The sequence below is a fragment of the Falco cherrug genome, chromosome 13, assembly GCF_023634085.1.
Source record: "Falco cherrug isolate bFalChe1 chromosome 13, bFalChe1.pri, whole genome shotgun sequence".
NCBI classification, from domain to species: Eukaryota; Metazoa; Chordata; class Aves; order Falconiformes; family Falconidae; genus Falco; species Falco cherrug.
Window position 1 is genome coordinate 23,947,162 of NC_073709.1, and position 20,920 is coordinate 23,968,081.

The 20,920-nt window shown below is 38.9% G+C and overlaps 1 protein-coding gene across 3 annotated transcripts in view; it reads right to left on the bottom strand.

Moving 5' to 3' along the window:
• Positions 1–20,920, bottom strand: part of LPGAT1 (lysophosphatidylglycerol acyltransferase 1) — a 67,192-nt gene that overhangs the window by 36,104 nt on the left and 10,168 nt on the right. For all 3 annotated transcript variants that reach the window (XM_055725848.1, XM_055725849.1, XM_027809227.2), the window contains one exon: positions 2,384–2,502. In XM_055725848.1, the coding sequence (XP_055581823.1) occupies positions 2,384–2,502 (119 nt within the window). The remainder of the gene's footprint in view (positions 1–2,383; positions 2,503–20,920) is intronic.

Genomic DNA, 20,920 nt, shown 5'->3' on the forward strand with positions numbered 1-20,920 from the left:
TGAATAGACTGACTTTCATCTTTCAAGCACCTCTAACTTAACAATGAAACCTGGGAATGCATGTCTTGAAACTCGCACTCAAACACCTGCAAGCTCTACTTTTTTGTCTCCACTGCACTCCTTCCTGGCACTGCTTTCTGCTCTAAATCAAAAACATTGCCACATTTATCCGTTCTAATCCAGTCAGAAAGCAGCAATAGCAGCATTTTAACCTATTTCTCTTTTTAAACACATAACCTTTGATGTTTATGAGATCTCAAGTAAGTTACTTAGTTTCTTTTAACACTTACTTACACAAACAAATTGGAACTATTTCCTGAACTATATAAAAAGTGTAATTAGGTCACTTCTGATTCACCTGAAACCCTGCTCTGCGTGGCTTGCCTTAGGTAACATGTACTAGTCAAAACAATACCAGTCCAGTCCTTTCATAAAAATCAGAACTTCTACCAAGTTCCACTTCCCTAATAAGAGATTGTGTTTTTCCTATTCACATAAGTGAACCTGAAAGACAACAAATGTCTTAACACATGTGTTTGAGTTTACAGCTTAGTGAGATTAAGTTTGCTTAAAACAGATAGGCTATACTATCGTTTGTATGTAAGAATTTATAAAATACTAGAAAAAAAAAAATACCATCACAGCTCCTGACATGGCCCTTAGGAAATATTGTCAAGTTGCAAATACATTTCAATTATTCTACCTCACTACACAGAAAAATATAGAACTTCAAATCAAACACTTCCAATGTCTTAAATCAACATTCTTTAAAAAGCAGCATTAACCAGTAAGCGCTTGCAGATTACTCCTGTTTTCAGTCTGTACTGGCTTGCAAAAGCAAGCAGGAGAAATTTTGGACTGGCACAGGAAGGTGGTCTTCCTAGTTCTGCCTAGTTCTTCCAGAGGCCACCTTTGGTAAACTGTTTTACTACTTTGTATGCCCTTCTGTGTGAACTGGAAGCAAGCCTTTCACCTACATCACCATCTACATTCACTGAAACTTACTCTGTCTTGACTGGAACTTTCTAGCTATGGAGTCAAACAGGATAAATACAGCTTAGTATACACCATGACATAGATGAGTCAAGGAAGCTCTATGGTATTTAAAACACCTGAGACATCAATATTTAAGATTATATGCAATACATATCCACAGAACCATGCCCTCACAGTCATATCTTTATCACAAGATTGTCCTATGCATAATTTTGATGAAGGCAATTAAAGAGTGTTTATTCTGTCATTCTGCTCGTTGGGGTACAGTACAGAATACCATATATATCCGACCTCCTCAATTCTAAAAGAAATAAAAGCAATTAGAAGTACTTTTAAAATGAAGTCTTCTTTAGGCTACAGTAGAAAGAAAAATCAGTCTTTGCTCAATCTTGAGTGCCATTTTCTTTTTTTTTTTTAGGTTTTTTATTTTTTTAAATCAGCTCTGCTGTCATAAGTAAGATCTGGGAAAATTCCTCAAAAATGTTAAAACACTGGTAGAGATACAGTGTATCCACAACCTATGTTAATATATATTAAGAAAACCAGTGCCAGTTACAAGTTGTGCAGATGCAACAAAAAGCAGTTGGTTTTCCTTGTTTCTTCACCATGTTGTTGCAGAAAAGACAACAACTCTAAGGCAAATACAGCTGATGCACTTTTTCACCTTGCCAGCTATGTTTCCCACCCTTTGTAACCTAATCATACATATCCCTTTCCTCCTGACTGGCACATAAATTTAATCTCCTGTTTAGATCCCATACTCTAGTTTCCAGCACTACACTCTCTAGACGTGGAATTTTCTGAACAGTAATGTGCAAAAAAACCCTGACATTAGTTGCACCTCTCACCGAGAAATGCTTAAGAGTTTCTGAAATAAGAGTTCAAGCAATTTTGACCTTAACTAGTCTTAGCTTAGCTTGGACATGCCCTCATAGGGAAGTCACTTCCAGTTTCAAAATACCATGCATAACTTGCTTCTAACTCAAGAGAAAAATTCCATGCTAGAATAAAGTCGTAACCAAGAAGCTAGATCTGTGCTGGTCTGAACAAAGCTGGCCTGAGTTGCATATGGGCATGAGGTGAAAGGAGAAAGTCAAGTAAACTGCAAAGAGATCTGCTTCCCTCTGTGTTAAGCTAGACTGAATGCACACTGACTCACCTCATATTAGACCCTCAAAGGCAACATTTATGGTCTAAAACATTCTCCAAGTTACGGGCTGTCACATTAAACCAAGTCTAAAGAAAAAGCTTCTCATTCAGGACTCTGAGACTACTTGGTGGATTAACACACAGAAGTCAGTCACCAGTACCGCACACAGATTGCAAGCACACCCACGGTAACAGATCACATACGCAAAACCTATCCCACTCCCCAGTTGTAGCCTACCGTGCCTTTATCCTGAAGGCACATCATCAGAGTGCAGACGTCACCTGTTGCTTGATGGTTCACCAGTACCATGGCTTCATCTTCTGATACTGCTTTAACATCATCACCCCATTCCACTACTATTAAAAAAAAAAAAAAAAAAAAATAAATTTTACAGTGACCAAATGGAAATTCTACTATCAACAAAAGAAAAAACCCAAAGACCCCACACCCAGACAATTATAATAAAGAAACCTACATGCTACATGTCAATTTAAATTGTCACACAGCATAAGATAGGAATATTAGCAAGACCATTTTTCCAAGCAGAGGGTATTCAGCTTAGTTTTAAATCACATGCACAGAATAAGAACAAAACAAAAATACTCTACCAGAACATATGCACAGAGATCAATCTTCTTGTGTCATTACACCATTCTATATTTAGGGTCTCAAAATTACATAAGCTTTTGACCCAGCTTTCAAATTCAACTGTCTCAACTCATCATATTTAAAAAAACAAAACCAAACGTGATGTCAATTTTATTTTTACACTTAGCAAGTTTGTTTCCTTTCTACACTTACTATTATTAAGCTACTCCAGTAAAACCGAAACAAAACATCTGTAGTTGGATCATTAGATTAAAACGCTACATTAAAGAAACCCAGTAATTCAAATCTAAACAAGTTAGCAATAGGCAAGATAGTGGGTTCAGAAACTGCTGCTCAGATGACAGAAACTATTAGTCACTGTTTTGTAGACCAGAGACTCCAGAGGCAAGAATGATGTCAGTAGGAAGCTACAGCTGTTGATCATCTAACATTCACACTGACTAGCAAAAACATGATGAGGTAAGGAAAAAAAATAAAAATTTGCTAGTTCCACCTTCACAAAATAACTAAGTAGAGAAAATGAAGGCTGCCTCCCAAAGAAGAACACGGGATGGAAAACTAGAAAAAGTCAGTCATAAATTAAAAACCAGAATATGCCTGATGCTGTTATTGGGGCAAAGAGACAAGCAAGTAGAGTCTGGCCCTCTTCAATAAGAAGGATGGCTACTGCAGTGCAGGGGAAAGGGAAAGGATGGGCAGGCAGAGTAGCTCTGTGAAGTTCAAAAGGAAAAGTACAATGCATTGCCCATGCACGTAGGGCATCATTATTTTTCTGTTTGTTCAGTATTTCTTACCAGCTAATATTTTCATTTCTGACACGAAAGGAAATACTTCACCTCCACTGCTGAATCTTTAGTACGGTTATTAACAGGTCCCCAGGCAGTGAACGACTCCCATCACAGGATAATTAATTAATTTACTATCTGTCTTTTAAGCAGTGGTTTAACCAATACAAAAGCAGTAGGCTACACACCAAAGAAAAGAAGCAATAATCCATGCATAGCTCCCCTGTTCTTGCAGAAATCCAATTAGCATCACACCTTTGAAAGCTGCCACTTCCATTATTTTGTAATTGCTCCTGATTTAGTACTGAATTGAGACTTGAACACCCCATAAAAAAATAAAACGCTGTATTTGGTTACAAGTACATAGAATCAGGCTAGACATATGAAGGCGGGAGGACTATTCATTCCATAATGTCCAATCTCCTTTCCTTTCCCCAGGCAAGCTAAGCACAGATCCTTTCTTATTTTTCTCAACATGAACTTGGAAGATCCCCCTTATCCCTCCTCCTCGATTACAATCCAATTCCCTCCCATGTCCTCCCTAACTCCCTGGAAGTTGGAAAATGCCTGGTCATGGCAGTCATAGTTGACCGTGCACCCTCCTTAACAAGTTTTTAACATATCTACCTATGTCAGCACCCCACAAGGCAAGAAACTAAGATGAAACCAGAATTGTTTTAAAGGGAAATGAACCAACCGCCTACTGATTTTGAAACTGTTACTTCAGTGTCTTTATTAAGCAGCCAATATACAATAGTTTTACTGAACTGTGGCTTTCCAAAAGTAATAAAAACTAAGTACTGAATACATTAAGCATCTGCAAAATAAGTTCTCTCACAAGTATCTAACTATTTCCAAATACAATTATTTGTAGATCACTCAGAGGGAAAAAAAGGGATTACTTTACTATAGATACTTCCCTGGGATGTATCAATTTCTACTAGTATTTATTTCTACTGTAGAGCAGTTTAAAAAGAAACTATTTTTAATCTTCAAAAGTGTTTCACAGATCCAGCTTTCTGAATGATTGAAATAAAGGTCACGACTGAAAAAATGTAGACCATGAGAAGCAGCACGCAATTGAAAAGAACTAAAGAGAAGAACTTATGAAGCTTAATTTGCTATAAAAAAGTACATTTTTAGCATACTAGGTGAAGACTAATGCCTGACTTTGAAACTTTCAGATAGGCCCCAGTCAAAGAAAAGCAGGGGAAAAAAAGCTTCTGCTGCTACCTAGAGTATTTTAGAGTATTTTACACACATACTTTTGTTAAAACAAGAGGGTAAAAGCACACAGCCTGCTTACAAGGCACTAACAAGTTTCAGCTGAGTAGTAGCAAAAAGGCAGGCTCTGTTATCCCACCCCAAATGCAAGGTAACAAAAAAAAGAAAAAAAAAGGTTTGATTTAATTCTTTAAATTTACTTATTCTATTCATTTTATCTAGCAACTGGCCAGGCTAACAGCTCAACTTCCACAGCTCAGCTGACAGGCAGTAAGTTATTAAATCACAGTGATTCAGCTGGACATCCTCTAGTTTCTTTTCCCTCTGTCATTTCTCCTCAGGCAATCGGGCTGTCTCTTGTGCTTAGTAACACTTTATAGTCAATTGATTGACCTGATTATCAAGGAGAAAAGAATCAGTTTGTGCAAGTCCTTCACAGAGCATTTCTGGATCAGAAACACAACAGCAAACCACAAAAGTGCAGAAAAACCACTGCCATTACCACAACTGTTTAAAGAAGAAAAGAAACCCCTTAAATACCTAGAATTTTAAGTTCACAGTGTCCCTTTAAACTCTGTGGAGGGAATAAATGTCTTCGATTTTCTCACCACACAAATTTTCAAATGGAGCACCTTTTGCTTTAAGAAATACTTGTGCTATTACATTCCTCCACTGCAGTTGGAAACATTCAAATCAAGACCTCAGCTGCATGGCAACAGAACCAGGAACACTGCTTTGCTCCACTGTAACAAGACAAAAAACAGTTCAAAGACAAATATTTGTCACTCGGGGCCTGAAAACCAGCAAACATTCCTCCATGGCCTCCTTCTACGGCCAGGGCATGTTTTATCAGGATATTGGTTCTATGTCTACAGCCTCGCAATAGTTAAGATTTCTGCAAATGCAGTTTAACATAGTGAAATAACGTGAAGGAAGGAAAGAGAGGAAATCAGTATAACATGGCGATTTGAAATCATGGTAAACCCAGTACCAAGAAAAATCTGGTAATCCGGGTTAGTAACGACATCTTTTACCCACAAGATAGAGACAGAAGTGGCTTAGCTGTTAGAGATACTTCATTTGTACTTAGTGTTGTAAGCAAAGGGCTTCTCCAGGAGAGGATGAAGTCAAGTTTACTTGCAATTGCATGTGCCGTAAGACAAAAAGATTTTTCTTTCACTTATAAAAGTCATCCAAGACGTACACACATCTCTAAAACATCAAGAAAGTATTTCATATAATGAGCTGCAAACTGAGTTTTTATGAGCTAATCCTTGCAGGGCTTAAAGAAGAAGCAGCAGCAATAAAAGAGTTTTTTTTCCACATTTTTGCTCAACTATTACACATCTAAATGTAGCTATTGAGAGTTCTTAGAACACTTGGCTGCTTTGTAATCATGTCCTTAACATAGCTGTGTGCATGTAAGTGATGCTATGAATAAATATTCAAGCGCTTTAATTGCAGTGTGTCATTAGACTGGGCAAATGACTACTCTGTTAACTCCCAATTTAGTAGATTTTACACTTTTGAATATACCTGGCAAGAACGGTGGTCTAGTATTCTGCACAGTTGCCTAGCAATTAATACGAGCTACTTCATTTTGCACACTGCATTTTAAAACTTAAATGTTTGACATTTTTGACTGTCTCTTATTCACTATAGTTAACAGTTTAACTCCAGTGTGTGCTGTAAGAATTGGCATAAATTTTATTGGTATCTTAACAACATAAGGTCTAATGAATACCTGGGGTTATTGTTTCAAAACATATTGAGTTTTAACTTCGTATTTCTCAGCTGGGGGTTGATGACGACACACCTCCTGCCAGAAATTTCTACAGCGATTAGGAAATGGGCAGTGAAGGAACCAGATGCAATTCCTATAGTAGCATTATCTAAATCTAAAAGCTACAGTATTAATCCCATAAACAAAAAACATGAAAAGACTGTTGCTTTATGGCAAGGTCAGGGAATTTTAAGTGTTCTAACCACAATTATTAAACCCCCCAAGCTCATAAAACAGCTAGATAAATCACCTGAAAGTTATGATATACGTAAACATATAATTGATTTGAATATCCAATTTTCCCTTTAGATTTGAGTCTACAAACAATATTCATCACTTCCTCTAGAAACTGGAGAAGAACTTTTACTCCAAAACATTCACCCGCTTAGTTCATTTTTCTTCTCATCTTCTCATCACTTGCCTCCATGAGGCAAGGCTTCAAGAAAATCTTTTCCAAGAAGTTGCAGGTTGGTAACACTTGGAACTGAACGGTACCACCTTCCGTCAATGACTTGGAAACTTTCAGTAACAGAAAGTGCATTATTAATGGACAGATCTCTTTGCTTTCTCAAAAGCCACCCTTCTTTCTAAAAGAAGGAACGTTATTATTAGGTATTCAAACAGTGACTGTAACTCATGACAACCAGGTTTCTACGTTTTAAACGTTCCTCCTCATACTCAAGCATTTGTGTTTGGCAAGTTGCAACCCTGCTTTACTGTTATTCACAAGTGGCTCATCAAAGTATGTTTTAGCTAGAGTAGCTATGTGCAGTTGTTAAACTCATTTGTCTCTCCTTTATAGATGGGATTCTTTGATAGCTGGCAATAAGAAATCCCAGAAGTGATGCCAAAGGTTAAGTATTACTTCACACATCTAGACCACATTAAATAAAAAAATAATAATAAAAAAAGTCGACAGACAGGCTAAAGGTGTTTTTAGTCCTTAACAAAAAGGTTAAAGGTTGGCTACAGTGAAAAAAAGGAAAACAAACAACGGACTAAGCAAATCAGCAGCTAGGTTTTTTTACATTTATTAAGCATGTACTTTAGGGTTATAAGATGTTTAAAATCACCTATATAAAATCAGACACATACTATTGGAGAGAGAAAAACAGCTCTTCCTATCCCACCCGTACCTTCCGAAATTCATACTGCCTAGGAAACCTGCATGTATTGTCTCTAGGTACACAGAAGACATACAGGTGATCAATAAAAGTACAATCCAGGAAAGGAGGGAAAGAACATTCAGACAACATATCTCATTAAACACAGCTTCACTTAATGCACTTAATGTGTTATCTTTCTTTTCCTATTAAATAATGTACCTTAATAACAAAAGTATTTTTAATTTCCATGCTATTACAATATGCACAACTTAAGGTTGTGGATATACAGTTTCAAACAAGAATTTGATACCAAAAAAGTATCTTTTACAGCCAGCTTGATTCAGACTTTTATGATGATAAACTGACCTGCACTGAAAATTTTTTCCTTTTACCTGCATCAAGAGAAATGCTTGTCATAGAGAAGTCAGAGAAGCAGCAGCAGCTGGGGAAAAGAAGCCTGCAAATAAAGGAAATTGTTCCTACAGTACATGTTACTAAACCAGGGCTGGGTTCAAGATGTCCCCATCACCACCTCCATTTTTCTGTGACAAATCACTTTGCACACCTCTACATTTCATTGTAGGAAACAATGCACATTTTCTTTTGCTTTCAGTTCCATTCCTCTTAGCTTCCACCCTCTCTTTCTGCAGTGTACAGTGTACAGATCTGCTTTGTGGAGAAGAGGACTTCAGAAGTCACAATATTTATGCCCTAAAGTCAACCCACACTCTTACTTCCATTAAATGACAAATAAGAGGTGTTAAAAGCAGGAGACAATTACAACAAAGATGCTCCGGCTCTTTCATCTTTCTAACCAACCCAAGAACCACATCTTTCTTAAAGGACAGCGGTTCCTTTTGGAAATAGGCCCTAGCAATGACTGCTTTTGAAGATTGACTTAATTTTCCTGGAGTGCATGTTCAAGACCTCATGGGTACAGTTTGCTTGAGTTCTATAATTCCCTGGCACAAGAGATGATGCTTGTGGCTGAAAAAAGGGCTCCTTTTACCCATATGTGACTGAGAATCAATAAAAGTGAAACCTTAGCTCACCCTCAGTGAAGTGAACTTCTTCCACTGACTTTGGTGCAGGCAACATCACTTGAAGAGCCTCACCTCTTTACAATCACACTAGACGAGCAGTTTATATGGTAAGAAAAATTTTAAAGTTAACAAATTCTGTCAGGATACACAAGCTATGCTTCTACAGATATTTAAGGAATAGTTCTAATGTATTTTAAGTCTTACAACAACACATCTTTCACTGGACATAGGCTCCATATTTCGCTGGAGGTCTCCAACAGCTATTTTATGCCATTCCCACAACACTGCTTAAATTGCAGAGGCACCAACGTCCCACAGCTTGTAATTCTGATCATCCAAACTGGAACCCCAGTTGCATATGGTGGTTACTGCTTTCAAGGAGTGGTACAAGAGACTCCGTGTTCGTAGCCACACAGGCATATGTGGACCGTGAAACATGAAGATTGTGATTGATGTCAGCTTTCATGACTGTGCTGGTAATAAACTGTAGCAGCCGAGAAGTAACTCCACTGTGTTTTGCTGCTTCTATTATTAGAAAAGCAACTGCAAGACTGAAGAATGGGATGAAGTGCTGAAATCCTTTTGAAGTACCTCAAGCTCATGAGTCAGACCACTTGCAGAAGGAGCAAGCTGTACAGCACATTCCTCCTTGGTGACAGATAAAATACATTAACTACCCAGAGGAACATCAATGCATTCATGAAATAATATCCTAATGCTCTAATACCTTACATACTACAGATGTTATAATCGCCAGAAAAAAAAAAGTTTGTTTGAAGCCTAGAAAAAGGAAAAGCAAAACAATGGGGCAGTCTTGCGGTTTTTTTCCCACAATGAAAGAAGACTTTTTTATATTTTTAACACACTTAGAAACACCAGAACAACATGTAAAGCTTAAGGGATACTAAAAATCAAATAGTCAGGCCTGAAAGTTAAAAACAACTCTAAGTTTCCAAGTACGCACAAAAAATTACCTAGTTAGAAGCACACTGTCATCAAAGTCCTCAAAAGACAGAAGAATCTGAACCAATGGTAAGTGTACTTCAGATTAACTGCTATCACTTCAGCTCATATTTAAAGTTGATACTCAGTACCATTTTGGTCATTCTTAGTTACACAGCGGAAGGAAACACTCTCAATCTATGTATAAATATGTTTATTTCCAATATCAAATAAAGACAAAGTTTACAGGACTATCTTTGAGATTATCATAACCCCCAAAAAGGTATATAAGCTAAAGATGGCCTTTTTCTGGTTAAAAAGCTTCTAATGACCAAAAAGATGAAACACCATAAGTGACAGAGGGAAAGAAACATATTTCTGTAAAACAAGCATCGAAGAGACTCTCAATAGAAGGCTCTCAGGCAAGTTGTTACACAGAGCAGAGACAAGATTTACAGTTTACTAAGATCGTGCAATTTTCCATGGCAAGAAACCCCCTATGACAACCTGCAGGGCCACAAGACCACTTGTATGAAAAAATGTCCAATGAAAATTTGGTCCACAGATCTGCTCCCTAGACAGACACTATGGATTTGAAAATTTTAAGGAGAACCACCAAGACATACAAGGTTTTTTTACTAGTTTACACTTTCTGATACTCAAACTCAGGGTCAGCGACAATGATGGAAACACCACAGTCAATCCCCCAACACAAAGAGGTCCAGCACTTGCCCAAAGAGACCCTTTTTGTCAGACAAGGCCGGGAGCCCTACATTTCAGTCTCTTTACCTACAAGGATAATTTTTACAAGTGAGAAAAGATTCTCACCACTCAAGCACATGACTTTATATACTAAATCCACAGAACACTTCAATTTTTTTTTAAATGCAAGAGCCAAACTCTTGCAGTTTCACCCCTAACAGTGATGTTTACTCTTAACAAGGTAGTCCAAATTAAAATTTGCTAAGTTGATACCACAGTCTTAAAAGTCCTATTCATTATACTGCATATATTGAAACTACTGTATTATCAGTATGGTTACAATGCAAATACAGTTTTTCTTTGAGCTTAGGATGTATCTGTAAGACTGCTTTATGGAAAACAGACTGGCTTTTCTAGAATTAGAAAGGTTACTTTGAAAACAGGGAAATTTCAGAATACAAAACCATTACAATTCAAGCACATTTCTCTTTGTAAAAGATTAAGTTCCAGAGAAGAGCAGCGAGAGGAGGAGTGTTTTTCTCTGATTAAAAAACATACCAGTGCAGCTGGGTAACTAAAAAATGCTACCAATACAGAGCTGGCTATTATTGTTACCCTTATCACTCTTTCAAGCCAAGGACAGTTGGCTGCAGCTCTGTATTTTTGATAACTTGAACCCAGCAGGTTACTACAGTACTTTACCCATACTCATCTGCCCCATCACTACTGCTGTGCAACTAACCAAACAGGAAAAAAGTTGACAAGCAGGGTCTGACACATCAAAATACCAACAGACAGGAACAATTCAATAAAAGGGCCATGGTGTTTTTGTTTTTATTTTCCCTTTAAAAACTACAGGTCTCTTTAAAAAAAAATTCCATCTGCTGCATGAGATGGAGAACTTGTTCCCTCCTGGATTCAAGTCAGAACAAGTCACAGGTAGGCTTTCCCTCTATATACCTATATCTGAAAAGAATGAGAAATCAAACAAGAAGAAAGCAGAAGATTCCTTTAGAGCACACAAAAAGGAGTGAGTAAGCTAGTCTGCAATTCAGTATGTCAACAGTGGGACTTGAGCTTTAAGAAGGAAAGCTGCAGGAGAGAAAATCACCACTTCCAGCAGCACAAAGCCCTGCTGGAGTCCAGTCACTAGGGTTGTACCCTGGGGTCAATACTGATGAGACCAGTACTGTTTAACATCCTCATTAGCAGCCTGAATGATAGGACAGAGTGTACCCCCTCTACAAGTTTGCAGCAAGCTTGCAGGCAACACAGAACCAGGAGGAGTGGTCGATATGCCAGATGGTCATCCTGCCATTCAGAGGGATGCAGACAGGCTCGAGGAATGAGCCAAGAGGAAACTCAGGGAGTTCAGCAAGGGGAAGTGCTGAGCCCCACACCTAGGGAGAGGCTTTGCAGAAAAGGCCCGGGAGTCCTGGTGGACAAGCTGACCACAAGCCAGAAATGCATCCTCATGGTAGGGCAAACAGTATCCTGGCCTGCATTAGGAAAAGCAGGTGGCCCCTCTCCTCTGCTCAGCACTGAGGCGGCTACATCTGGAGCACCAGGTCCAGTTCTGGGCTCCCCAGTACAATGTAACATGCAGACTTACTGGAGTGAGTCCAACAAAGGGTCACTGAGATGATTAGGGGACCGTGGAATCTTTCAAATGAGAAGAGGCTAAGAAAGCTGGGACTGTTCAGCCTGAAGAAGAAAAGACTTCAGGGGGGGAAATCTTACCCATGTGTAAGTACCTGACAAAGATGCAGGGAAAGAAGTACAGACTTAGCCAGACTCTTTCCTGCAGTACCCAGTGACAGGCTAAGAGGCAACAGGCACAAATTGAATTAACAGCATATCCCACTTCAATACAAGGGAAAAAAGAAGAAAAAATGTTTACCCTAAGAGTGGTTAAAGACTGGCACAGCTTGCACAGTGAGGTTGTGAAAGTGTCCATCCTTGGGGCTGTTCAAAACCTGTCCGGACGTGCACCTGCGGGCAACCTGTTCTATTTGACCTTGCTTTGAGCAGGGGGTTCGACTATATGATCCTCAGAGGTCCCTTCCAACCTAAACAATTCTGAGATTCTGTGATCGACAGCCTGACACCAGGAGGAAAACCACAATGCTAACATAATTCTTTCTTAGTGGATACCCTCAACTACAACAAAACCTACAATTTCACCCTGCGGCATGAAAAGCAGCAGCCTTTACAAGGCACATGTTGCAAATACAAACCGGCAAGTTTTTTCTGTCTTACTGCTGCAGAACTGCTGCAAAGACATAAATTTGAAGGATAGTTCAAACCTTAATAAGGAAAAAGCAGAGTATGATTCACCTGGGATCATCAGACTCAGGCAAAAAAGTAGGACAAGCAAGCAACAACCACAACAGTGATGCATTTTAGCCAGAATAAGCCACTGGGTTCACTGCTGTAAAATCTCGAGATCTTCATCCAAAAGGTAGAGATCTTCAGATCTTAATTTATACCTTTATCTGTATTTTTAGCTATATTATGAAATGCTATGGCAAATTAAACTAGTCTATTAAGACTGTTTTATCTGCAAGTCAAACATGAGGCGTGCATGCAGCTACATTGAAATTGAGCTACTTTTAGTTACTCAAACACCAAGACATTCATATTATTATTTAACAGTCAGATACAGCTACTGACATCTACTTAAATAGAAAATTTAAAGCTTAGAGTAATAAGAAATAAACAAAAAACCTTCCAACATATAAAGTGGGAATGCCTCAATTATTTCTCCTACTATCTTTATCTAAGGTATTTCTTGGTTTTCCTATTTTGAGCAAGTTGCTCTAATACTTGAGAAGCCAATGAAAGCCACTGCAACATTGTGAGGACATCTGTGCTGGTGGGGAAAAAAAAAAAAAAACAAAAAAAAACCAGGAGGAGGGGTATGGGGTGGGTGGGCAAGCCAGCACAATCAGACCTATCAGAAGATGGGATGATGGGGCAGCAAGCACCAGTTGGACTAGAATGAATCCTTAGGGAACTGTGGTCTGCTATGCTGGAAGACCTGCTGGGCAAGTCCAGTTGGCCCAATGTGCAAAGCATAACCAGCACGAGTCACCTAAGTTACCTTTGAAATTGCTATGAATTCCTTTTTAAAAACAAAACTTGTTAGTGGTCTTTTGAGCATAGCAAGCATAGAGTTTTGTCCTTTAAAAGAACATTAGAACACGTTAAAAACATGCAACCCCCTACTCTTCACCTTTTCCCTGCAAGTACAAGAGAAAGATAAATGTCCTTGCTATAAAAATTTTGTAGCCATGTGCCACAGACACTACAGAACCACTATTTAGTCAGGGACAGGGTGACAGTTTGATTTTTAGTAGGCATTGGATTTGTTTGGGGAAAACAAAGTAAAGAAAATATTTTCTCCCTAAGAGAGCATCCTGAAAGCACACCCTCTGTCCGCCACAGATCAAGTACTGCACCGTAACAATAACCTGAGCTGTCTTTGCAGAGTCAACTGCCTAGGCAGCAGAATTTACCCAGGGGCAGTATTACAAGCTACAATACTATTACTACAGTTTCCTTTTGAGTCACTGGCAATGGTATGCATTACTAATTTGATCCTGTTGCTTGTCTTTCCAGATGTGAAGTTCCCCATCATGCCAGAGTCATTCATAAGGTACTTCACTTCCCTCAACTGTTAAGGTGACTGGCTCAAAAAGTACAACCACCACACTTACAGCCTTAAAAAGCTAACAGAGAGGACAAAAGCAGAACTTCCCAGACAGGTTCCAGGGAAGACAGTGCTCAGAGAATACACCCAGGTTCATGGCCCTCAGCAAAAGGATACTTTTCAGATTGTGCAATCAACACCAAAAACCAGTATATCCAAACCAGGCGTGTGAAAAATCCCATTAGGGTAATGGTCTATGCAAAGCAATTATTGCAATAGCAGTCCTGTTCCTCCAGTGAGAGGACTACCTCTTTCAAAGCAGGGGGGAATGACCAAAACCTACTTTGTAGCCTCAGCTGTTAACTCTAAGAATCTTGATGCAAACTAGTTGGCCTACTGCAAGCTGGCTAAAACAAACTACTAATCAACAAGCCACTGTACAGGACCACAGCACTCCTAGTTTCCATTCGGCTGTTTGGCTGCTTATGCAGAGTTGCACACTGCACCACAGGACTTTCTATTAGGAATCAAGCTTTCTTATCCAGACAACAGAAACAGTCTGCACTGTGTAGTCCAGAATAATACCAGTGCTGGGGAAACTTGACAAAGACACCACTGAAAAAAACCCCGCACCAAGACAGATGCAAGACTTCAAATAAATAATTGAGGAAAATCTGTAATTCTGTTTCAAGAAGAAAATTATACACGAACACAGTCTTGATGGCTATAGAGAAATAAAGATAAGAATAATCTGTTACAACAAATAGGTAAGTAGGTGGATGTAACCCACACTAGGTATTTTGCTTTTGCTGTTGAAGTGGACAGATTCGAGTCCTTACTGCTTCTGGACAGCATATATAAGACCTGAAGGAACTTGTTACAAAAAGTATGTTCTGTGATAACAGCTGAACTGCCCAAAATGAACTCCTGATAAAGACTGCACAAAATTTTCGCTGTTATTTAAGAGGGAGCAAGCTCTATTACACAAAATTCTGCAAAAATTGCTGTTTGCCTGGCTCTTAAATTGAATAAATTAAAAAAAATCCAAACATTCCAGCCATACAGAAGATTCTGCTCCTACTTAATCTGAATTTCCAAGTCAAGTCAGTTACAAGTATGGCTTTAAACAGCAAGTAACGGGTGGCATACAGCAATGAACTTGCCCAGGAAGAGATGACCATTTCCTCACCCTTTTAAGATTTATGTATTGCAAGCTTCCTACACCATTTCAAGGAAACTGGAGCATCTAGCAAATTTTCAGATGTTTTTCCCAAAAAACACAACCGCAGAAATAACATGACACATTCAGCACTTACAACAAATATCCCAAGGCCACAGAATAGCAAGCCTCTCTGCGGACAGTAGAAGAATTCAACAGAACTTAGTTATTACCTGCTGCGTAAGGGACTGGAGAGGTTAGCTAGCAATGAAAAGACCTGAGTTGGAAGCCTCATTTCCATTTTTAACTGCAAGTTTTAAGTTACCATACATTTTGGGACCATAAACTTTTCAGAGCACTATATAACAGGCTCTTTCAGGTAAAAGACATGCCGAGTGCAAAAATTTGGCACTGGATTGCATAAAGAGGGAGAGCAACTTCCCATAGGAAGCTGATGAAGCACATTAATCTAGTGCATTTATATTATAGCCAGAGAAATAACTAATCAAGGGTTTTCTGGTACCCATGAATTCTCTGAAGTGCCTTGAGGTTTATCACATATAGGAACCAGAAAACTGTAATAGGGCTGGAAGTGAGCAAGCGTTACTTTCTCTTTAAACAAAACTTGCCTAAAACTCCAAATAAGAGTTTGCATTCATCTCTCCCTACATACCACACCTAATTAAATAGCATGGTGAAAAAGCTTGATAAGCCCCCGAGCATTCAAATACTTCACTCTAGAACTATAGCACCCGGATAGGGCACAGGCAAGGGTTACAGCCAGGAGGGTACATATCAAGAAAAGCTGCCAGAGTGACTACAGGTAAGAACTAAGACTGTAATTTTCAGAAGATGTGCTAGGTTAAAAAACCCCAATGTAATTACACTACCGAGCAAGGCAACCATTTTCCCAGTGTTCAAATCCAGCTAAGCTCAGAAATATATGATTTTTGCATTTTTCCTTTAAATAAGTTGTATTGATTCAAAAAAAATACCAGATCTTCACCAATGTTTCCTTCTAACAGAAGCAAACTGCATGACTTCAATCACTGGCTAAAGGTTCAAGTCAAGAAAACCAGCACCACTATTACTGGAAATCAAGATTCTAAATATGGTAAGACCACCCCTATATCCCAACTCTGGTCACTACCTTCTGCTTACCTAAATCAAGGTCAGTTACCTCTTCACATTTTTTTAGGTTTGGCCCAAGTTACTGCAAAATTCTGTTGATGCTGTCTTGTTATACTGACATTTTTCAGTCCAGCTCATGATACGGTAGAAATGATCACCATGTAAAAGTAGTGCCACGTGTATTTGAAAAACTTTACTTTTAGATGATCTCTGTTAAATGGTCTACATGGGAAAGGCAAAAGGCCATTCTGTGCAATTATTTACCATGTCCCTAGAGTGACCTTTGAACTGAGCAGCTTGTCTGTGCTTAAGGATACCGATCATTTAAACCTCTTCAACTCAGGCAACTCTGGACCAAAAAACCAGAGCTCCTGAGTGCCTGAATGATCATATGAACAGAAATATGTATTCAAACAGTGTATTTTGATACTACAGAAGTAGCATAACCTAAAAATCAATATCCTCAAGCAATAAAACTGGCTACTAATTAAACAGCTGCAGCATTATTCTCTTCCCCCAACACCTCTGCACCATCTTCCAGCTCCAATGGGTTAGCACTGCCATATACCACAAAACAGAACCAAATCATTGGCCATTTTCAAGTTGCAGTGTCCAGGGGAAAACTTAAAAATGAAAGGCATGCAGGCACGCAAAGAATCACAAAATAACTGGATACAGATGCAAGGAAGCAGAAGGACAAACCTTTCAAAAGAAGCCTTAAATGTTTGCACTGTTAGGTTTCAAGGACTTTATTAAATTTCTCACCCATGCTACATACAACAGTCTTCAGGATAAAGAAGTTACACCATGAACAAGAACTGTAAAACATTTCCCTTGGACTTCTAGATACTACGTTCATTATTTTTTCTTTTTTTTTTTTTTTTTTTTTTCAAACGATGGATTTTATAAAGGCCTGGGGGAAAATGATGTTCAGTTACCATAAATTTAATGAAAATAATTTAAACATAAAAAAATAAGAAGCTAATTATGCAGATTAACAGAAAATTTCTCTATTCAGTTTTATGTTTCTGTTTATGCTAGTCCCATTATTAAAATAAGAGGCCACAGTAACTTTGTATCTTGGTTTTGGCCGGGATTGAGTTAATTTTCTTCCTAATAGCTGGTACAGTGCTGTGGTTTTGGATTTAGTATAGAGTAATGTTGATAACAGACTGATGTTTTGAGCTGTTGCTAAGTAGTGCTTACTCTAAAATCAAGGACTTTTCAATTTCGCATGCTCTGCCAACAAGGCAGTGCACAAGAAGCTGGGAAGGAGCAGAGCCAGGAAAGCTGCCCAGAAGTAGCCAAAGGGATATTCCATACCACAGAATGTCATGCTCAGTATATAAACTGGAGGGAGTTGGCCAGAAGGCACTGATCGCTGCTTGGGGACTGACGGGACATCAGTCAGCAAGCAGTGAGCAGTTGTATTGCGCATCACTTGCCTTGCTTTGGTTTTACTTTTCTCTCCGTTTTTGTTGTCTCCCTTTTCATTACAATTATTATAGTATTATTATTACAATATTTTCTTTTATTTCAATTATTAAACTGTTCTTTTCTCCACCCATGAGTTTTACCTTTTTTCTGATTCTCCTCCCTATCCCACCAGGCCCAGGGGGGTGGAAGCAAGCAGCTGCATGGTCCTCAGTTGCAAGCTGGGGTTAAACCACAACAGTTTGAAAAGCATGCTGGAAAGCGTATGGTAATAATTCTAGCCAGGAACTTAAGATAGTACTTTTGCTGGTATGACACAGCAAATGATTCAAGCCAAAGTATCTTACCACATTTAAATCTGCCCCAGGTTATCCTACACCGATTCAGCAACTCGTTAAGAACTGTGTGGCCACATTTCAGGTTGCCATTAAGAAGTCCATCACCACAAAAATCAGAAACAACACCTTGACGGCACTCTCAGGCTGTCACAAATGAGGTCATCAGCAGAAAAAACCACCCTCTCTCATTCTGATGTACCTCAAAGTAGCAGCAGAAAGTTTACCGTTCCTAATTTTAAAAAGTGTAGCACCCTGGCATCTGTTACTATTACAAAACAAATAATCCTCTTATACCTGCTGACAACTGCAAAAAATACCTTGGATTTGTGGCTGATAGTCTTACTGGGAGTTTTAGTAGTACTTTTTACTGACATAAAATGGTTGGGCTCAATACAAACAAATTTATCCAAACATTCTGAATGGCTGGCTCCAATATCTACCTTTCATCCTCAGCACACAGACTAACATTCAATGCAACTGTCAATGAAATAACCAGGTGCCAGTTCTGAAATACGCTGCTGCAGTGACAGTAATTGAGGATCCTCTTCCTCTCTCTCTTCTTCCTCCTCAAATTAAAAGAAAAAAATCCACATGTTGATCGAAGAGTTTTTCTATATGGTGGGAACAAATGATAAAAATTACAGTAGAGAAATGCTGGGGGAACAAAAAAAAAAAGAAAAATAGAAGACAGAGTACTTAATTAAAGTGAGTACTTCACCGCAGAGCAGTGTTTCTGGAGAGCACCCATAAAGGGGTAGAACAACAGACTTGTTGAAGAGACTGTGGAAACAGACCTATCTATTTCAAATACTGCAAGTGTGCCACAAATGCAAGAAGATATTACAAATCTCAACATTCCACTTTACAATTAAATGAGTAATGTGAATACTCCTAAGTCTGTGGGTAGCAATAGGCACTGTAAGCACTTTACATGCAACTTGTCATGATCTGTGGCTACAAGTGCCTTGGCTTACTCATGAAGCACTTGCCGGAAGTGTTACAGATTACTCTTTCCTCAGACAAAAAGAAAACTAGGCAAAAATAAATTTATTCAGGCTACAAAAGTCCAGCAGTCCCACAAAGTAACAGCTTTGGTCAATACACGTCAATCACTGAATACTGCCTATCCAACTAAACCCTTCATACTTTGCACAAAGAAACCCTGCCTCAAAGCAAATCTAGTGAATGACTAGACACTCAGATTTACCACATTGTTTTTGCAAAGTATCAGGAAAGGGTGGTAATGGGACTGAAAAAGGAAGAAGCAGGCCACCTGCTACAGTTCTTCACCACAGCGGCCACCCAAATAACCCTTGGCCCTTCTACAGTGACACATGGCAACATCACTCATGGTTACATGAATTCAGTTCTGCATTTTAGCTTTAAAAGTTTAGTAGGTTATTAAAACATTCTCAAAGAATGTAAGCAATAAAGGGGGGAATAATAAATGCATGCTTTATTATTTTCTCCCTCTGAAATAGATTAAGGACAAAAGTGCTTCTCCAGCCTGTAAAAATCTTGTCAAGCTCCAGAAGCCCAACATAGGCATCAAAGTATCTTTAAACACATCTAAGATAAGAGAATTACCTGCGCAATGGCCTTGCTGATGTCACATTCCCTTCCTACATTACTAGGTTATAAGACCGAAGTATTAGGTGTGATGATACAAACAGAAGAGTCTCAAATACAAAAAAATACTCATCTGTTTGTTTTCATGTAAACCACTAAATGCAAGAGGCTTAACAGACACTTACACTAACTGTACCTGCATCTGAAAGCATTTTTACAAATGTAAACTGAACTTCAGAGGTCTTTCATGTTACATTAGTGTCTACACAGGCTATGGTTATATTTATTTCCAAGTAAAGCTGTTGCTAGGAGGAACAGCAACTGAATTTTATGCCAGTAACAAGCACAGGCAATAAAAACGGATATGAAAGAAGAATGCATTTGGAAAGGAAACTGGCAGATACCAGAGTTGGAGGCTTGCCAGGCCATCTATATCTATTTATGCATATCAAAACAGAGCAGGTTCAGGTACAAAAATCTAGAGGCCACATTTCTAATGTAATGCCTTCACACCTGCTACATGGTGGTACAGAACCCTTCCTGACATATTCTCATGCTGCTTACCATCCATACCATTGCTCTCTTCTAGGTCTCCTGAAATATACTGAAACACACCTTGAGCCTCATGTTTCTATATCTCCCTGGGTCAGATTCATAGCTGACTTTTTCTCTGCCCTGCTTACAGTAATCTGGGCATCACTGCTCTTTCTCAAGAGTTTCAGTCAGGTTAATGTCCTTCCAGTGCTCATTTTAGGAGGCTACACCAGCTCTTGTTTTTTTACATAGAGTAGAAAGTCTTAAAAACACAGTACTTTAAGCTCTTTTACTACCTTATCCTTTTTCCCAATATTAAGACCAAACAGTTATCTATATATGCCTTTTGGATCTAAAAGGCTATGATAAGCAAGGTGAACTAAACATCATCTAAAGGACAAGATTCTGCTTCATACACTGCCTGCCACTGCCACATTAACATGTTGCTCTAGAAGCAGCAGAGCAAAAAAAAAAATGGTTTCCCAAAAACTTGTTGTCTAACCTCCTTCTCCTCGACAGGCAGGACAAGGTACGTCGACACTGTGGCAAACCCAAAACCATTGATGCACTGGCTGGACCTGCAGCAGATGTCAACAAGACATACAATGGCCAAACCTGCCTGCGCTACCCTCAGCTGAGGCACTAACTTGGGTCTCTCTCTCCTCCACTCAGCTGCCAATTTTCACAAAACTCATGAGGAGACCATTATGTCTCAAATCTGAACCATCTGGTCAATCGCAGACAGATTTGCAGGGAAACAAGT